This window comes from Rhinoderma darwinii, chromosome 3, assembly GCF_050947455.1.
Source record: "Rhinoderma darwinii isolate aRhiDar2 chromosome 3, aRhiDar2.hap1, whole genome shotgun sequence".
NCBI classification, from domain to species: Eukaryota; Metazoa; Chordata; class Amphibia; order Anura; family Rhinodermatidae; genus Rhinoderma; species Rhinoderma darwinii.
The window spans coordinates 79,222,423-79,243,899 of NC_134689.1; the positions used below are offsets into that span (position 1 = coordinate 79,222,423).

The 21,477-nt window shown below is 39.5% G+C and overlaps 1 protein-coding gene across 1 annotated transcript in view; it reads left to right on the forward strand.

Moving 5' to 3' along the window:
• SLIT3 (slit guidance ligand 3) overlaps positions 1–21,477 on the forward strand; it is a 761,836-nt gene that overhangs the window by 654,059 nt on the left and 86,300 nt on the right. Inside the window, exons 24-25 of the mRNA XM_075856411.1 lie at positions 7,877–7,948; positions 11,448–11,611. Coding sequence (XP_075712526.1) covers positions 7,877–7,948; positions 11,448–11,611 — 236 coding nt within the window. The remainder of the gene's footprint in view (positions 1–7,876; positions 7,949–11,447; positions 11,612–21,477) is intronic.

Consider the following 21,477-nt stretch of genomic DNA (forward strand, 5'->3'; position numbering starts at 1 on the left):
GTGTATGTTAAAATGTTTCCATAAGTTATCCAAACTGCTGTCCATAGACATTTACGTAAAAGAAAAGGAAACACAAATATTTTTATTTTTTTTAGTTTCAGCAAAATCGTTTTTGTTAGAGTAATGTGTATGCATGACATCATTTTTGCTGTTAATTTCACTCTAAGGGTATGTTCACACGGCAACGCAAAATACGTCTGAAATTACAGAGCTGTTTTCAGGTGAAAACTGCTCCTGAATTTCAGACGTTTTTGCATGTACTCACATTTTTCGCGGATGTAATTGGAGCTGTTCTTCATTGGAGTCAATGAAAAACGGCTCCAAAACGGCCCAAGAAGTGTCCTGCACTTCTTTGACGCGAGCGTAATTTTACATGCCGTCTTTTGACAGCGACGCGTAAAATTACACCTCGTCTGAACAGAACATCGTAAGACCCATTGCAAGCAATGGGCAGATGTTTGCCGACGTATTGGAGCCGTCTTTTCAGGCGTAATTCGAGGCGTAAAACGCCTCCATTACGTCTGAAAATAGGTCGTGTGCACATACCCTAAGAATTGGCCACCACAATGATGGCACTGAACTCTCTGACAAGAGGGTGTCCTATACCTGGCATCCTTTTCTATTTTGTTCTATTTGCTAGATTGTATGTTGCGGTAAATCAACAACGGTTGACACAATTTAGTTGCTTAACCTCTTCACGCGCTGCGCCGCAACTGTACGTCCTGCAGAGGGCTTGCTTCCCGCATCAGGACGTACAGTTGCGGAGTAGTTCCGACGAGGTCCCCGACAGATGACACTCCAGTCTTGCCGGTCAGCGGACCATCGCCGCTGATTTAGTCAATTAACCCCATAAATGCAGCGACTATTGCGATTGCCACATTTAAGGGGTTTGAAGCACATCGGCAGCCCCCACGAAGTGGGGGATGCCGATGCTTGTCGTGGCAATCGGAAGCCAGACAATGACCCCCGGGTCGCCATGTACGGAAGCCTCGGAGGAGCAGCCTCCGGCCGGTCCTCCTAGGCTTCCTGTCAGTGTGACTGTCACGTCACAATGACAGTTGGAATGCATTACACTACGTAGGTAGTGTAATGTACTCTAGCAGCGATCAAAGCTAAATGTCCCCTAGTGGGACAAGTAAAAAAAGTAATAAAAAAGTGTAAAAATAAGTTATAAGTGACATAAACAAAAAATGCTTTTTTTCCTATAATAAGAATTTCATTATAGGAAAAAAATGAACACGTTAAAAAAAGTACACATATTTGGTATCACCGCGTTTGTAACGACCCTACCTATAAAACTATAATGTTATTTTTCCTGCACGATGAACACCCCCAAAAAAAATCAATAAAAAACGACACCAGAATCGCTATTTTTTGGTCACCACCCCTCCCAAAATAGAGAATAAAAGTGATCAATAAGTCGCATGTACTGTTAAAAACTACAACCTGTCCCGCAAAAAACAAGGCCTTACACAGCTATTTTGACTAAAAAATAGAAAAGTTATGGCTCTCAGAATATGGTGACACAGAAAATAAATTATTTTATAAAAAAGTGATTTTATTGCGCAAACGCTGCAAAACATGAAAAAAAACTATATACATATGGTATCACTGTAATTTTACCGACCCGCAGAATAAAGTAAAATTTTCATTTATAAAGAACGGTGAACGCCACAAAAAATAAACTAAAAATCATTGTCAGAATTGCTTGTTTTTGGTCACCCGGCTTGCAAAAAAATGGAATAAAAAGTGATCAAAAAAAATTGCATGTACCCCAAAATGGTACCAATGAAAAGTACAGATTGCCCCGCAACAAATAAGCCCTCACGCAGCTCCGGTGGTGAAAAAATAAAAAAGTTCTGGTTCTCAGAATATGGCGATGCAAAATGTGCAGTGTTCCAAAATCGGATAAGATCTGGCACCATTTATCAGTGCGACACCGGCCACACCTCTATGAATTATTATTTATTTACCGCATTATTATACCCTCTTATTATGCCCTGATGTTCTCCGCACAGATTACATATACCCCCACATTATAAAATGAAATACCAGGAGAGGCCTTTCTGAAACCTGATATTTCATTTTATAATGTGGGGGCATATGTAATCTGTGAGGAGAACATCAGAGCATAAAAGAGGTCATCAGTTTGTAACTTGATTTGTAAAAAACTTTGAAAAATTCAATAAAACTTTATTGTTTAAAAAAAAAAAAAATGAAATACCAGCAAACCCCACACAGAGCTACTACCAAGCAAAATCTGCACTCCAAAAGCAAAATGGCACTCCCTTCTGAGCACTGCAGCGTGCACATAAATGGCATCGCCAAACCCGAGAGAACCCGCTTAACGTTTTATGAGGTATTTGTCTTCAGTGGCACAAACTGGGCACAACATATTATGCACTAAAATGGCACATTAGTGGAAAATTGTAATATTCACACCATCCGCTGTGCATTAACCCTTCTGAGCACTATGACTTAATAGAACGTCATGGTGCGGGGGTGATGTATGGAGCGGGCCCACGTGCTGCAGGTGTCGGCTGTGTATTACCCCTGACACCCAGGACACCCAGGACTAACTAACAAACAGGAACAGCGATTGTGCGGTTATAGAAGCCTGTAAAAATAACAATATACTGCAATACATTAGTATTGCAGTATATTATACCAGAGATCCAATGATCGCTGGTTCAAGTCCCCTAAGGGGACTAATAAAATGTGTCGAAGAATTAAAGTTATTAGTAGTGAGAAAGAAAAAAGTTTAAAGTTAAAAAAAAAACTTTTCTCATTTTTCTTCTAAAGTAATGTAAAAAAATAAACAAAATTAGTATCGCTATGTCCGTAAAAGGCCGAACTATTACAATATACCATTATTTAACTCTCACGGTGAACACCATAAAAAACGTAAATAATTTAAACCGCCAAAATCGCTGTAGCTTTCGTTTTTACCGCACGGTGAAAGCTGTAAAAACGAAAACCCCAAAAAATTGAATCATATTTTTTTCCTATATCAGCCCGCAAATATTTTTTTTTCAGTTTCCCAGTACATTTTATGGTACTTTAAATGGTGTCAATAGAAACTACAATTCCTCCCGCAAGAAATAAGCCCTCACATTACTCTACTGAAAAAAGTTATGGCTCTTGGAATGCGGGGAGTGAAAAACGAAAATAAGAAAGCAAAAAATGGATCAGTCCTGAAAGGGTTAATTCATTTCTAATGAAAAAAACTTTGATCGTACTCGGGAGAAATTGCTTTACAAAAATTGGTTGTTTTTTTTCCCCTTTATCCCTTGTGAAAATGAGAAAATGCAACATTTTAGTGGAAAAAAATTGTGATATTAATTTTCACGGCCTAATTCTAATAAATTCTGCAAAAGACCCATGGGATCTAAATGCTCACTATACCCCTAGAAAAATTCCTTGAGGGGTGTTTCCAAAATGGGGTAACTTGGCGGGTTTCTACTGTTTTGGTCCCTCCAGGGCGTTGCAAACGCGGCATGGCACCGAAAAACAATCCAGCAAAATCCGTGCTCCAAAATCCAAATGGCGCTCCTTCCCTTCTGAGCGTTGCCATGGGTCCAATCAGCAGTTTATTACCACATATGGGGTATTGCCGTAATCAGGAGAAAATGCTTTACAAATGTTGTGGTTCTTTTTTTCCTTTATTCCTTGTAAAAATGTAAAATTTCTTTGCCTTTTCAGAAAAAAAATTTGATTTTCATTTTTACAGACTAATTCTAATAAATTTAGCGAAAAACCTGTGCGGTCAAAATGCTAACTATACCCCTAGATAAATGCCTTGAGGGGTGTAGTTTCCAAAATGGGGTAACTTTAGGGGTGTTTCCGCTGTTTTGGCACAAGACCTCTTCAAACCTGACAAGGTGCCTAAAATATATTCTAAAAAAAAAGGAGACCCAAAATTCACTGGATGCTCCTTTGCATCTGAGGCCGGTGTTTCAGTCCATCAGGACACTAGGGCCACATGTGGGATATTTCTAAAAATGGAAGAATCTGGGCAATAAATATTGAGATGCATTTCTCTAGTAAAACCTTCTGTGTTACAGAATTTTTTTTTACTACAAATGAATTTCAGCAAAAAAAAATAAATTTGTACATTTCACCTCTGCTTTGCTTTAATTCCTCTGAAACGCCTAAAGGGTTAAAACACTTTGTGAATGCTGATTCGAATACTTTGAGGGGTGCAGTTTTCAAAATGGGGTGACTTCTGGGGATTTTGTAATATATAAGGCCCTCAAAGCCACTTCAAAACTGAACCGGTCCCTGAAAAAATGGCTTTTTTAAATTTTCTTTAAAATATGAGAAATTGCTTCTAAAGTTCTAAGCCTTGTAACGTCCTAGAAAAATAAAAGAACGTTCAAAAAACGATGCAAACATAAAGTAGACATATGGGGGATGTTAACTAGTAACTATTTTGTGTGGTATTACTATCTGTTTTACAAGCAGATACGTTTAAATTTAGAAAAATGCAAATTTTTGCACAGTTTTTCAAAATTTTGGTGTTTTTCAGAAATAAATACCGAAATTATCGACCAAATTTTTTCACTAACTTAAATACAACATGTCATGAGAAAATAATCTCCGAATCGCTTGGATAGGTAAAAGCATTCGAACGTTATTACCACATAAAGTAACACATCAGATTTGAAAAAATCGGCTGTGTCCTGAAGGCCAAAACAGGCTGCGTCCTGAAGGGGTTAATATCTTGTTGGCCAGTGTAATCTATTTATTCCTGATCCTTGGTGACAGCTGACTTTTCCCTTTCATCTAAAATATAATGATATTCAGTTGTCCCTATTACAGTGTCAATCCATTTTAGGGTACATCAGTTCAAAATGAGATGAAGTCTGGGGTCAGATGGAAATACAAGTCCCATGACCAGAGTTCACATAATATTTATTACATGTTACGGCTGTCTCTTGAGGCTGAGCAAACAAGCTCACCCCAGTGTTGGGATTCGAAGCCCCTGCCCGTTTCTGCTGGAGAGAAGCTGGACAAGGATGTGTGCTCTCACTTTACATTTAATATTCATGGCAATGAGTAGATTTATACTGGTCCAGAAGAGCGTGGTGTCAGCTACAAGTCTCACTTCACGTCATCTATACTGTTATTAAAAATAAATTCTCTAGAGGGAAGAAAAATGCTTCCGAGTGACAGTGTGCAATCTGTTGTTGTCATTTATTCATTATATGCGCTCTCAAGAGACTTCAAAATGAGAGTATCAGCAAAACAATTTCAGCTTTTTCTGTCATACAGTGCACATGTGCAAATTTATCCTCAAATATTGGAATTCAGAAGATTGTTGTAAGCAGTAGTGCCACCATTTGCTTTTATAGCAAAAGAAAATATGTAGAGATCCAACTGCATTTGTCTTTATTAAATAATGTAAAGTTAACCATTTCGCATAAACAATCAAATCTCAAACCGTTGGCTTTACACAGAAATGATAAACCGTTCACTAGTTCAGGCCCTATTACACCGGTCGGTGCAGTCAAGCGCCGATCAACAAGACATTGTTGATCGGCGCTCGTTTGATCCTGTCATATGTTGCTATGGCTGGGGCCGAGCGGTCGTTACTCCGATCGCTCGTCCCCATTCATTACTATTATGTCGGCAACGCGTCTCCCTGTTTACACAGGGAGATTTGCTGCCGACGACGATATTTTACTTTTTTAAACCGATACGACCTTTCAGATCGAGATTCATCTGCTGATCATTCCCCTGTTTACACAGGGCAATTATCGTCAACGAGTGTTAGGCTGGATTCACACGAGCACATTACGTCCGTAATGGATGGACGTATTTCGGCCGGAAGTCCCGGACCGAACACACTGCAGGGAGCCGGGCTCCTAGCATCATAGTTATGTACGATGCTAGGAGTCCCTGCCTCGCTGCAGGACAACTGTCCCGTACTGTAATCATGTTTTCAGTATGGGACAGTAGTTCCACGGAGAGGCAGAGACTCCTAGCATCGTAAATAACTATGATGCTAAGAGCCCGGCTCTCTGCAATGTGTTCGGTCCGGGACTTGTGGCCGAAATACGTTCCGTCCATTACGGACGTAATGTGCTCGTGTGAATCCAGCCTAATATGAGCGCTCGTCTGCACGATATTCTGCCAGTGTAAAACCCCCTTTAGATTACTAGCACAGTGTCATTACACCTGGTTGTTGAGCATGTCCTTGGCATGCAACATAAATACTTCACCATTACCTATATAAATGTGTATGTTTTAAATATGACTTTAGTGAGCTATACACATTTTATAATAATTTTATTACACAAGTAGCACAATAGTACAGCTGTCCATATCAAGGAAGTACCCTCTGACTGCTAAATATGGAAGATATAGCTAGTTCATATCAGATGGCAACCAACAGTACCTGTCAGGGAACACAGAAAGCGTTCAAAACTGAATGCATGTCTCAGTGTGGCCCAGAAGAATTTAATCTAAAACCTCATTTAACCCCTTAATGACCTGACCTGAAAGGGCGTTAAAGGGGTTGTCCACTACCGGACAACTGATGACCTATCCACTGGATAGGTCATCAGTATATCATCGGTGTGGGTCCGACACCCGGACCCCACACCGATAAACCGCTCCGGTGGCCTGCTGGCGCCGGATGTTATTGCCCATTATGCGATGTATGGAGCCGGAAGCAGTTGGCTTCATACATAGAATAGCGGCCGTGCTGCAGATCTGCAGCTCTGCGCCTATTCATTTGAAGCTCATTTGAAGCTTTTATACGGGAGAAGTTTTTTTTTTTTGTGTGGTTTGTGGTTCGAAAAAATTTACTGTGTAAGTTACTTAATTTATTTTTGCGGCATGAATATAGGAACATGCGATTTTCAGCATTGTTATTTTTATTTTTTTATCCCATTCACATTTCACGATGAATAAACTACTAAATTAATTCTTCAGGTTATTACAGTCGTGTAGATACCTAATATGTGTGTTTTTTTTTGCCTTTATGTAATATATGGGCAATAAAAACTATTTTATTATAAACAATGACTTTTTGGGCCTTTTTTATTTGATACATTTTTTTTAATCTCATGAAGAGAACTTTTTTACAACTTTTATTTATACTTAGAATGTATTAGCATACTCCTGTATGCTAATACATTATACTGTGTCACTATAGTGTGCCCTAATAGCATGTATACTAAACAGCACTGGGGTCCTTTCTATGTCCATAAGGTTGACTGCAGTGGGTTCTTCTAGTCTCTGTTTGCGTCACCAGGTTTCCAGTGGTGTAATCGAAGAAGGGAGTCCCCTTTGATCATACTGTGGTCGGGGGCCTCGGCGATCAAAGGGTTAAACAACTGGGGTAGGAGTTTTTTCTGACCCTAGCTGTATTCATCAGGCTGCTCTGTTCAGGATCTGTAACTTACAGCTTCTGCTTAGAAGATGAGCGCTCACTAGAGCATTTAGAATCCTCTTCTACAGCGACACCGAAATACGTCACTGTAAACTGGGGGACCGACACGGTCGCTAAGGGGTTAAGTGATATCTCACTGGATAACTGGTAAAAAAAATTTCCTAATGACAGTTTTCCTAAACCAATGGCCCCTACATGTGGCTCCTCAACTGTTGGCAGCTAAAAATACTATTGTGCACTATTGCCACCAGGTATGTAATGTCAATCTTGTGTCAAAACCAAACCACTGGCGGTTAACACTGGGGTAAAAGCCATATATTTAATAGGCTTTTTTCCTTTTTATACTCCACGCCACTCAACACCATCTATCATATTTGACAGTAGCTCGTGACCTACAAAAGGTTAGGGGCCTCTGCTCTATAGGGGCTAGTGTTTTAAGTTTTAAGCTTGCTTTTTATTTTATTTTTATCTATTTAGCACTCTTCATGGAAATGATATTTCTACAGTTCCTGAAGGTTCTTTTAATGACCTGACTTCATTATCACATCTGTAAGTACAGCATCTCACATATGTGTGCCATGAATAAAAGCTTGCATGAACCATCTATGATATTATTTGTAGTTTTGTTTGCATTCAAGTATTTGCTTTATTTGGACAGTATTATATATTGTTATTATATTATATATATTGGGCCCTGTTTACATCTGCGTCGGAGGCTCTGTTAGAAGCTTTCATCACAAATTCCATTGTTTTTCCAGGACAGAGACCCGAAAAAACCATAACGAAAACCAACAGCACCCAAAGGAACCCGTTGATTTTAATGTCAACGGATTCCTGTGGGCGCTATTGGTTTCCGTTATGCAACTGATCTCGAGCTTCCGGTATTTTCATAAGATGGAGCAGAACAACAAAACTTGGAACGCAGATGTGAATAGAGCCTTACAATGTAAAATGAGCACTATCCAGCTCACTTGAGAGAACAGTATCCAAGTTTGAATTTGCGTGTTTTATGTGATGTGGCACAGAAAGATAGAAAAATTTAGTTTTGAGGTTTTCATAGTTATTCGTTGCCATGCGTTTAACAAATTTTTCTACTGCAGTATCACTTTACATGAGACATAAGTGTAGAGTACTGCCTTAATAAACAACCTTTTGACACTTGGACCACTGACCTTCCTAGTATAAACAATTCTCATGCCATCAGTAAAATAGACTTGAGGCTAGAACTGAATACAGATTTTAGTATGACCAACACAAAAATAAATACATATAATAGAATCATGTCATTATTATATTGCTGATTTGAAAGATGATTTAAATAGAATGTAAATAATAATAATAATCTAAATGCTGTCACTGATGCTATTTCCTCCAAGCATTCCATGTGCACATTTTAATTAACTGGATGATGCTCTTTCAGTAAAAATAATGACAGTAAAATAATTTAAGAGCTTTTCCACCCAAAAAGTAAAAATAACCAGACCTTTCCTTTAGGGAACCCATCAACGAAAAGGCAAATGGAAACCATAGCTTTCGTTAGCATTACCATTGATTTGAATGGTAATACTTTCGTTGCTAATGGTTTCCATTTGTCTCCGTTCCATAAGGCTTCCGTTTTTTTTTTACGGAATCAATAGCGTAGTCGACTGTGCTATTGTTTCTGCCGAAAACAACGGAGCCGAATGCTGATGTGAACACACCCGAAGTAAATCATATATAAGTGAATCCGGGTGATAACCAGAGTTTTTATGATTTTTATAATTCTATTTTATTGGTCAGAGATATTGGTCATTGTTTTATTTAGTTGTGCTGCCCATTTTTGGAAGTGCCGCCATATTGGTTGTCTCCTTTGAATTCGCATTAAAGAAACTGATGGTAAACTTTCTCCTGTCACTTACTTATTGATAGAATATGCTGACAGAATGACAATTTAGCATCAGTTTCTGAAAAGCTCATTTTATAGGTTACAACCAATATGGCTTCATTTCCTGTTGACACTTTTTCAAAAAATACCACCACAGCAAAAAGGAAAATGGCAATCTTTTTTTGGTAATAAAACACAATTACCAAACTGTGGTTATCACTCTAACGTCTGATCTACTAATATATGGTCAAGTTTTAGTTACATTTACCCTTTCATTTCAAGTTTAATCTGGAGGAACAAAGGCCAGTTAGTCTACAAGTCCACATGATGTGGCAAGAAACTTATTCCCATCATAAAAACTTTGGTAAAACTGGTTGTTTGCTAAAGTTTGGCTATATTCAGTAACTTGTGTTGTTTTAGGACATTCCCATATCCATAGTTGTCTTTCAAATTCTAAATGTTTGCCCTTCGAAATTGACAGCATTTTAACTCCACTGTATGAAAAGGGACCTAACATGTTATCTCCTGAGCTTCCACAATGTCTGTCTGGTAACAGAAAACCAGGAGAATTCAACATTTTCAATTTAGACACGAACAGAGAAGTAAACACCTTATAAGGCTATAACGTTTTTTCACGGCTGATTTGCATCCGTTCGGGATCGGCTTTTATGGACACACCATAGACTTGAGCCTATTGAGGGATCCATGAAAACGGACAAAAATAGGACTTGTCCTATTTTTTCACGGGCCGTTCACATGGTCCGTTAGAACAACAGCTGTGTGAATAGCCCCATAGAAGTACATAGATTTTTATGCAGCCGTGTGACGGCTGCTAAAAATCCGTCCGTCACGTGGCCAGTTTCCACGTTCGTGTGAATAAGCCCTAACTCAACATGACTGCTGGATAAGAAAAGCCAAGTATTTACAAAGTTACTCAATGTTTTGATTGGATAACGACGAAGGACGGATATATCCATCCTATGCAGGAGCTATAGTAGTTCCCACATAAGGACAGATATATCCGTCCTCTGATCGCGTGGGTACTGCCAGTGTACCCATGCGATCAGTGGCAGGAGCACGGCTGTTATACACAGCCTGGCTCCTGCTCCAACTGCTGGAATTGAAGCGCGCTCCGATTTCAGCAGTTTAACCAATTAGATGCCGCTGTCAATAGCGACAGCGACATCTAATGTGTTTGACAGAGGGAGGGAGCTCCCTCTGTCACCCCATCGGCGCCCCCACAAAGAAATCGTGGGGTCTTGTCGGGTTTTCTTGGCAGCAGGGGGCCTAACAAAGACCCCCAGGTCTGCCTTCAGCAACTGCCTATTAGTCCATTCCAGAGTCATGGCCTAATAGATCAGTTTTACGCTCACAGGCAATGCTTTGGTATACTAGGTATACCAAAGCATTATATCTGCGATCTAAAGATCACAAAGTAAAGTCCCCTAGTGGGACAAAAATAGAAAAGTAAAATAGTTAAATAAAGTTTATGAAAAAAGAAAATAAAATTACAGTAAAAATAAAATAAAATGCACTTTTTTTCCCCCTAAAAGTGGTTTTACTTTGTAAAAATGTCAAAACAAATAGCACATACACATATAAGGTATCGCCAGGATCGTAACGACTCGATCAATAAAATTAACACATTTATTAAACCGCTGGATGAACGGCGTCCAAAAAAACCACAAACAGTGGCAAAATTATTATTTTTTCTCCCATTCCCTCCCATTCCCCCCATAAAAAAATAAAAAAACGTAATTAATAAGTCCCATGTACGCCATAATATTACTAATGAAAACTACACGTAAATGTATAACGTGAAAATCAATGCTGGAATAGCTGCTTATTTTCAATTCTCTCCTAAAATAAAATTAATAAAAGTTAATCGATATATTATATGCATCCAAAAATGGTGCAATTGCAAAATACAACTAATCCCGCAAAAAACAAGCCCTTATACGGCTATGTCGACGGAATAAAAAGAAAGTTACGACTGTTGGAATGCTTAGCATAAAGTGATAATGTCCTTGTTATTGTCATCTTCATTCCTAATGTCATTATTGGCAACCTAATTGTATTTCATATGGTATCATAAGATAAAGAAGCTTTGATGTGTGACTCTGCCTGTAAAAGACATGCAAGGAATTATGTGAATTACAAAGTTATGCTGTTTCAATATTTCAGTGCTCTTGGAACCAACCCCCTGTACTGTGATTGTAACTTGCGCTGGTTGTCAGAATGGGTAAAAGCAGGATATAAAGAGCCTGGTATAGCGCGGTGTAGTGGGCCAGAAGATATGACTGACCGACTATTGCTAACTACTCCAACACAGAGATTCCAGTGCAAAGGTATAGTAACTACCTGTTCTTTATTGACATCAATAGCATGTTAAAGTCCAAATATCAAGTTTCGACAAGATCTAACAAACAGTAGATTTGTATATTGATTATAACCTCGCCAAGGACCCCCAATAGACTCCTTGTAACTATGATTTAAGTTGGAGATCAAGACTGTATGACATATACATATGGAACATTTGATTCTGCCCCTCTCCTCTGTATTCGAGTTTAATTGTCTTTATGAGTTTACATGGCACATTATGATTCATTATAATCTCCTACACAATACTTAAAGCGGCTCTGTCACCACATTATAAGTGCCCTATCTCCTACATAAGGAGATGGGCGCTATAATGTAGGTGACAGCAGTGCTTTTTATTTAGAAAAATAATCTATTTTTACCACGTTATTAGCGATTTTAGCTTTATGCTAATTACTTTCTTAATGCCCAACTGAGCGTGTTTTTACTTTAGACCAAGTGGGCGTTGTGTAAAGAAGTGTATGACGCTGACCAATCAGTGACCAATCAGCGTCATGCACTTCTCTCCATTCATTTAGTCAGCGCATAGTGATCCTGCTAGATCAATATGTGCTGTCTTATACTGACACATTAACGTTACAGAAGTGTTTACAGTGAATAGACATTCCTTCCGGCCAGGACGGGATGTCTATTCACAATCCCGACACTTCGTTAACGTTTCTGTGGTACTTACAGCAGAGCAAAGAGTAATCTCGAAGTAATCATTTACAGTGTGATCTCGCGAGATTACGCTTGCTCTGCTGTTCGTACCACACAAACGTTAGCGAAGTGTCGGGATTGTGAATAGACATCCCGTCCTGGCTGGAAGGAATGTCTAGTCACGTTCTAAACACTTCAGTAACATTAATGTGTCAGTATAAGACAGCACATAGTGAAAAACCCAGTGTCACTATGCGCTGAATAAATGAATGGAGAGAAGTGCATGACGCTGATTGGTCAGCGTCATACACTCCTCTGAACAACGCCCACTTGGTCTAAAGTAACAACACGCCCAATTGGGCATTAAGAAAGTCATTAGCATAAAGCTAAAATCGCTCCTAACGTGGTAAAAATAGATTGTTTTTCTAAATAATAGGCACTGCTGTCACCTACATTACAGCGCCCATCTCCTTATGTAGGAGGTAGGGCACTTATAATGACAGGGGCCAGGCAGTGTAAAAGCCGAGTTCACGCCTGACCCTGTATTCTCCTGAACGCGTGCGCGACTCTGCTTCATAATCGGCGCATGCACAGTACATCCTCGACGTTTCACTGGTCTAATTGGCTGTAATGCGCATGCGCCAATTACGTCAGACTACACCCTCTTCTGCTCTGCGATGCCGAGGTCCGTCTCTTCCAGTTGTAGTCTGATGTAATCGGCGCATACCAGTTCAGGAGAATATGGGGACAGGCTTGAACTCAGCTTTTACACTGTCAATCAAAGAAAGAAGGGAGGGAGAGCTGGACGGACGGACTGGGGAAGAAGTCAGAGAGTTTTGGAGCAATGGTGACGCCCTCGTTGCTCCAACAAGCTCATTTACATATGAAGAATAAAGTTATTATAGCTGCAAAAGGGGAAAAAATTCGTTTGATTCAGATGAGCCTACACTAAATTACTCTGTTTCTAGTTTGATAGGCAAATTTCTGGTGACAGACTCCCTTTAACGTGGTAGAAAGACTATCAAACTGCTATGTTCTTCCATTTCACTGTATTGCAAATTTATTACAAACCCCTTTGCTTGTAAAGTATTGCTTACATCTAATGCTTCTGCTTTATTATTCCAATGTAACCAGCCTTTGTTTATGAGGATTCATTTATTAAGTTAGCCTATTGCCTATTGAGTGAGGCTGGACAATACCACATATGAAAAGAGAGACATTTACATGATAAATTAATGATCTAATGGAAAGGAACTGCTTTTCGCTTTTCATAGAGTTGGAAAACTGTATTCTTAGTGTACATCAGAAGACACAGGTGAACCTTGTGTAGTGGAAAGTGAAGCTGGTGCCTGTGCAGGGAAACCTTGTCCACCGTGTTTTCTGACATGCACTGTAAATCAATATTCATATCGACTCATTTAGTTGTTTGCCTTAGAGAAAATTGCAATTACTTCATGTATATTTTATGATATCCAACTCCATAGCCAGAAGAGGAAATTAAAATTGTGTCTATAGAAGGATCATCTCTGTGGAATTAACACTTAGGAATCTATTTTAACACATAACTACTCAGACATCACATCCCTAAAAAGTGTCCGCTTTACACAGCAGATACCAAGACGCAAACGTTATAATGAAAGCAATAATAAAACACACATAAATCAGACAGCGCCTTTTTTTTAACTTTTATAGGCTTCATTATTTTGGGTATGTGGTTATTATTATTATTAAGCTGTAGATGTACAACTCTCTAAGACTATACTGATATTTATTATAGCTTAACTAGGCTTTATTGCAATGTGACTTTTTCCTCATTAGTATTGCAAGTGTACATCCCTGACTTAATAGTGTTATATAAAATACTCTATAAAGCAAAGCGTTGCAGTGCTTTTTATTATCAAGGGGGGAAATGCTGCTTGTCTTAATGGAATATATAAAAAGGCATTTTGGAAAGATTTTACAAACAGAAAACCAGTGGCCTGGAAGATCAGTGATAACCAAGCCTCAACTTGACTCTATGAACTAAAAAATAGCTTAAAATAAAAGACATACGGATGAGTGGATGGGCAATGATTTAGTGCCTCCTCTGCTATGCATACATGCATGAGCAAACACACAATTGATCCAAGGGAGTCTCTTGGGCTTCTTTTATCTTGTTAGAAGACATGAAGGAGGTCAGCGGAGCTGTGACATTGTAGACACACTTGTGTTGTTGTAATGTGATTGCAGATAAAGAATGTGTAATGATTCAATTCAGGTCATGTATCCTCACCTCACTGCCCCAGGAAATTGCTATTGATCTGTTGTCTGTTGTGCTGTGTCACCTGCAGCATGTAGTCCATCATGTTACCATTCATACAATAGATTATGTTAGAATTCAACTGCTGTAAAGCAGTTAACAGAAACATTGGGGGAGATTTATTAAAGGGGTTGTCCAGGCACGGACAACTGATGACCTATCCGCAGGATAGGTCATCAGTATATGATCGGTGGGGGTCCGACACCCGGCTGGCTCCATGCGCCGGATGTTATGCAGAGTATGCAGTATTAGAAGTCAGAAGCAGATGGCTCTGTACATTGCATAGCGGCAGTGGTGCAGAACAGCAACTCTGCTCCTATTTACTTGAATGTGACCGGAGCCATCTGCTTCCAGCATGGACCTCCGGTGCCCGTAAGCAGCCGGAGCTTTTGATCGGTGCGGGGTCCAGGTGTCAGACCCCCACTGATAGGTCATCAGTTGTCTGTGCCTGAACAATCCCTTTAAGACTGGTGTTTCATAAGGAGCTGGCGTAGATTTCTGCTTTAATCTACGCTAGTTTCTGGTGTAAATCATAGTAAATACAGTGGGCCTTTGGTGGCCATGCCCCTTTCTGCTAAACTCCACTCACTTTTTTTGTGACAAGAGCGGTGGAAACGGTCCAAAAGTCAAGATTTTTGCACAATATTAAATTCCCCCTATTGTGGGTTGGATTTCTTAGATTATTTAAATTACATTTGTGCTGTAGAGCTTTTCCCCTCAATAATAAGAAATATATATTCCACACCTCATTCATGATTTTGTACAATACCATTTTTTTACGTGATTGAAAGCAGTTGTCGTATCACTGCATTATGTCTCTACCTTGAATCTTTGATAAACATTAATGAAAACTCGCACAGTAGATTCTGACAAGGAAGGAAATCATGTTCTGTGTTTGTAATATGGGCTATTGTCTCTGGGGTATAGTGTTAAAAAGATAAAATGTGGCAAAAGCCGTAGGGTGTCGTTAAGTGCCATATGTGGTTGTCACCTTTGTAGAGCTGCCAACCATCATGGAGTGCCACTTCCTGTTCACCCTTTTCCTTCTGGGACAGCCTTTCAGAGTCGGCATGGTGATTAACAGGTTTCTAGGTTTTAGTATAACGAGGTCAATATCTGTATGCAGTTTGCATACTTGCCCCATGTTTGCATGAATTTTCGATTGAGTATTGATCCTTAATTTGTTCTTGCTACAGAAGAGGAAACTGAGTCCCATTCGGACAGAGATAGATTTCGGTGCATTTTGTGCACAGCACTGCAGAATATGTCAGTTTATATAATATTACTACAATAGCTCTTATTAAAACCAGCAATCTAGAGAAATAAAGGCATCTGATGGAGTTGAATGCTTCAACTAAATAAAGACAAATTTCTTGTTGGTTCCCATTCTGTAATCTGGTGTGGCCTATTGCTTGGCGGATTAGCTGTTGTTGCTCTCCTACCTTTCTAGTACACAATAACAGTACATGTAATAGACTGGGGCAGTTGTAGAGTAGGCATTTGACAAACTTGCTTGGTAGAAATGTGGCATCTTATGATAAACTCTTTAGGACAACCTGTTCAACTGCTAAAGGTAAAGATCACATAGATGTATTTTTAATTTTATTCACCAGTTAACTATGAATAGGGCTGAAAAGGCTACATCTACTAGTTATAAGGGTATTCACATAGTTCTGGCTATGCAGTGTGTATAGTATATTGCGTTATGTTATCCCTTCTCAGTTTGTAACTTTAGAGGAAACCTGTCATTTAGGTTTGGAGCAATTAAACCACATGTCGTTATTCAGCTGGAGTGTAGCGTTCTATACCTGCCCACGTCAAATACGGTCATTATGGGAACAATTAGGAAAGTAACTTACAATTTAAATAGACGAGCCCGGGAGTAGCATCGGGAACATTCGCATTGCGCACATGAAGTAGAGTACAATTTCCTCCCAAACTACTCACGATAAGTTGTAATTAAAGAGGCTCTGTCACCAGATTTTGCAACCCCTATCTGCTATTGCAGCAGATAGGCGCTGCAATGTAGATTACAGTAACGTTTTTATTTTTAAAAAACGAGCATTTTTGGCCAAGTTATGACCATTTTTGTAGTTATGCAAATGAGACTTGCAAAAGTCCAAGTGGGTGTGTTTAAAAGTAAAAGTCCAAGTGGGCGTGTATTATGTGCGTACATCGGGGCGTTTTTAATACTTTTACTAGCTGGGCGCTCTGACGAGAAGTATCATCCACTTCTCTTCAGAACGCCCAGCTTCTGCCAGATCACGCTGTGACGTCACTCACAGGTCCTGCATCGTGTCAGACGAGCGAGGACACATCGGCACCAGAGGCTTCAGTTGATTCTGCAGCAGCATCGGCGTTAGCAGGTAAGTCGATGTAGCTACTTACCTGCAAACGCTGATGCTGCTGCAGAATCAACTGTAGCCTCTGGTGCCGATGTGTCCTCGCTCGTCTGACACGATGCAGGACCTGTGAGTGACATCACAGCGTGATCTGGCAGAAGCTGGGCGTTCTGAAGAGAAGTGGATGATACTTCTCATCAGAACACCCAGCTAGTAAAAGTATTAAAAACGCCCCGATGTACACACATAATACACGCCCAGTTGTACTTTTACTTTTAAACACACCCACTTGGACTTTTGCAAGCCTCATTTGCATAACTACAAAAATGGTCATAACTTGGCCAAAAATGCTCGTTTTTTAAAAATAAAAACGTTACTGTAATCTACATTGCAGCGCCTATCTGCTGCAATAGCAGATAGGGGTTGCAAAATCTGGTGACAGAGCCTCTTTAACTTAACTAACTATTCCCTAAACATCAGTTTCTTACGTGGGCAGGTTTGGAACACTAAAGCCCAGCTACATTACAGCATTCTGGTGGTTTAGGGGCTCCAAACCAAGTGACGGGTTCCTTTTAAAGGAGTTATACCATGAATCATTTTCAAACCAAAAGTCCTGAAATGCTGCTGTTAGCTGTTTTAAAGTAATTTTCGGTGTTTCTAGCAAAAACAAAACAAAACTCATCTTTTGCTTCCATGTGTCTCCCTTGGTGCTGTTGTTAATCTATGCTGCTGGGGGAGGGGCTTTGAGCTGAACCAGTCTTCTTCCCCCTCTGGCAGCTGCCAATACTTTACAATTCAGCTTTACAAACCTAACAAGCTGAGAAGAAGGAGTCTTCTCAGCTATACTGCCATAATACTGCAGAGGCTCTGCTCCTTTCCTGACAAGCAGAAAGCGATTTCTTTTGGATGGTCTGCAGTGAACTGTGGATCACTACACAGAGACCTGGCTGAGTGGAGAACTACTGGGCATGCTCGACCACCAGCACCCAGCTCATTAGGTGGATGTGCATACTGCTTCAGTTGATTCTGCAGCAGCATCGGCGTTAGCAGGTAAGTCGATGTAGCTACTTACCTGCAAACGCTGATGCTGCTGCAGAATCAACTGTAGCCTCTGGTGCCGATGTGTCCTCGCTCGTCTGACACGATGCAGGACCTGTGAGTGACATCACAGCGTGATCTGGCAGAAGCTGGGCGTTCTGAAGAGAAGTGGATGATACTTCTCATCAGAACACCCAGCTAGTAAAAGTATTAAAAACGCCCCGATGTACACACATAATACACGCCCAGTTGTACTTTTACTTTTAAACACACCCACTTGGACTTTTGCAAGCCTCATTTGCATAACTACAAAAATGGTCATAACTTGGCCAAAAATGCTCGTTTTTTAAAAATAAAAACGTTACTGTAATCTACATTGCAGCGCCTATCTGCTGCAATAGCAGATAGGGGTTGCAAAATCTGGTGACAGAGCCTCTTTAACTTAACTAACTATTCCCTAAACATCAGTTTCTTACGTGGGCAGGTTTGGAACACTAAAGCCCAGCTACATTACAGCATTCTGGTGGTTTAGGGGCTCCAAACCAAGTGACGGGTTCCTTTTAAAGGAGTTATACCATGAATCATTTTCAAACCAAAAGTCCTGAAATGCTGCTGTTAGCTGTTTTAAAGTAATTTTCGGTGTTTCTAGCAAAAACAAAACAAAACTCATCTTTTGCTTCCATGTGTCTCCCTTGGTGCTGTTGTTAATCTATGCTGCTGGGGGAGGGGCTTTGAGCTGAACCAGTCTTCTTCCCCCTCTGGCAGCTGCCAATACTTTACAATTCAGCTTTACAAACCTAACAAGCTGAGAAGAAGGAGTCTTCTCAGCTATACTGCCATAATACTGCAGAGGCTCTGCTCCTTTCCTGACAAGCAGAAAGCGATTTCTTTTGGATGGTCTGCAGTGAACTGTGGATCACTACACAGAGACCTGGCTGAGTGGAGAACTACTGGGCATGCTCGACCACCAGCACCCAGCTCATTAGGTGGATGTGCATACTGCTATACACTTTGAACACCAAATTACACCATACTATCGAAGTAAATGTAATAATTCTTCATTGAATTATTTATTTTAATGAGTTTTAAAACCAAATGTATTTAAAATGTGGTACTTTATTTAAAAAAACATAAAATTCTTCGTGGGATAAGTAGAACATAATGCATTTACTCCATGTATGTCATTCTTTGAATAGTTTCATTCGTAAAAATTTAAAATATCAAATATATTCAAACTTGAATGATCTCCAATGCATGTGTGGAAGTTCATCATCCCTCTTGTTTGGTGAAAATGCTACACTATTGCTAAATTTGGCTGTTGCTTTTTGTCAATTTGTGTATAATATCCTGTATTCCTCATATCTTAATTCACTTCATGATTTATATATTGGTTTCTGTCACCTATTTCAAAACCATTCACCTGGAGATAAAACGTTTGGTAATAAAGTGGCAATAGTAATTGTAGACCATAACTAAATGCACAATTACTTCTAGTGACTATTTTACAAAATAAAGAAAAAGTAGAATCCAGTATGACCGCAAATCAACTCTAGAACCTAGTGGAAAGAACATAGGAGCATTGAGTTTTGCATAACAGTCTTGATGTTAATAGTTCCCTTCATTGTAAGCCATTTAAATATAATGTAACTAATGACAAAAAAAAAGTCTATTTACAGCTTGGCAGGCGATGACGCTGTACTGTAAATAATATAGCTTATTTCAACACGTAAAAGATAAGTTCATTTGATATTTAACGCTGCCTAGATTATTTGGCACCAGTGTCTATCATTTATAACCTGCCAAATATACTGATTGACCCTGAACAATATCTTATCCAGTTCAGCTCCATTAAATTAATTGCGGAACTTTAGGAACGGGTCTGTATTTATTCTGCGTCTTTTATATATTGTGGCTCACATTGCATGTATTGTGTATGCAAAAACATGTGTTCATGATTAAAGACCATATTAATTGGGTTTTCCTAGGTGGAACTTTACAAAAAGTATGTTAAAAACATCAAATATCAGAGCTAATAAAAAGCATGTGCACTACGTATCTGGTAATCGGCTCTTTAATTGTAAAATATGGAAGTAAAGAAATGTCAATGATTATTAGGCTGTCATTATTGGAGCTGACAGTACAAATGACTATTAGGAGATCCTATCAATGCACCTTTGTGTCAGGTATTTGAATAAAAACATTGTCATTGATGTCAGCTAGTTTCAGCCCAGAACATAGCCGTAGAAGTAATGAAAAGAAGAAAGAAGCTATGGAAATAACAATATTTAAAGTTATTTATGTTGGGAAGACACATGTCCATCGAGTTAAATCTTTCTCATTCAATTACATGTCTTTCATTGGTAGATTAGTTCTAACCCTCGTTGCAATTTGTCAGTAAATATTAATCTAGCCATTTTTTAATTGCTGATATTGTATCTGCCATTACGGCCTCTTCGGGTAGGGCATTGCATACAGATGTAGCCAAGTTTATCTTGACTCTGATAACTTGCTGCAGCGTGATATTACTCAACAAAAGCCATTGAGAAAGTCAAGTTAGGGCCTGTTCATATCACCGTTCATTTCCGTTCCGGGGTTCCGTCGGAGGGTTCCGTCGGGTGAACCCTGCAACAGAAAGTGAAACTGAAAGCACAGCTTCCGTTTCAGTCACCATTGATCTCAATGATGACGGAAACATCGCTAATGCTTTCCGTTCGTCACCATTCCGGCTGGTTTCCAATTTTCCAACGGAATCAATAGCGGAGTCGACCACGCTATTGATTCCGTCGGAAACCGGAAACCAGCCGGAATGGTGACGAATGGAAACCATTAGTGATGTTTCCATCACCATTGAGATCAATGGGGACTGAAACGGAAGCTGTGCTGTCACTTTCCGCTGTGGGGTTCACCCAACGGAAACATCAGCCGGAACGCCGGAACGGAAAGCAAACGGTGATGTGAACAGTCCCTTAAAGTTTCTTGACACTGTGAATTGAATGCATTTAAAGTCAAGATAAAGATTGACCACTCCTGACTGACATGTCTATTTTAGTAAATACTTGTATTCCCCATAAAATAATGAATCTAGAGCATCTTTTCTTAGAGCTCTGCATTCCACATACATGTTAAAGAGGCTCTGTCACCAGATTATAATTTCCCTTTCTCCTACATAATGTGATTGGCGCTTTTATGTGGATAACAACAGTCTTTTTTTTATTTTGAAAAACTATAATTTTTGAGGAAGTTATGAGCAATTTTAGATTTATGGTAATTACTTTCTTAATGTCCAACTCAGCATTTTTTAACTTTTGACCAAGTGGGCGTTGTAAAGAGAAGTGTATGACACTGACTAATCAGCGTCATACACTTCTCTGCATTCATGTCCATTTGTACTCAGCACAGCGTGATCTAGCAAGATCACGCTGTGCTGTCACATACACCCACATTAACTTTACTGAAGTGTGTTGACAGTGAATAGACATCACCTCCAGCCAGGACGCGATGTCTATTCATAATTCCG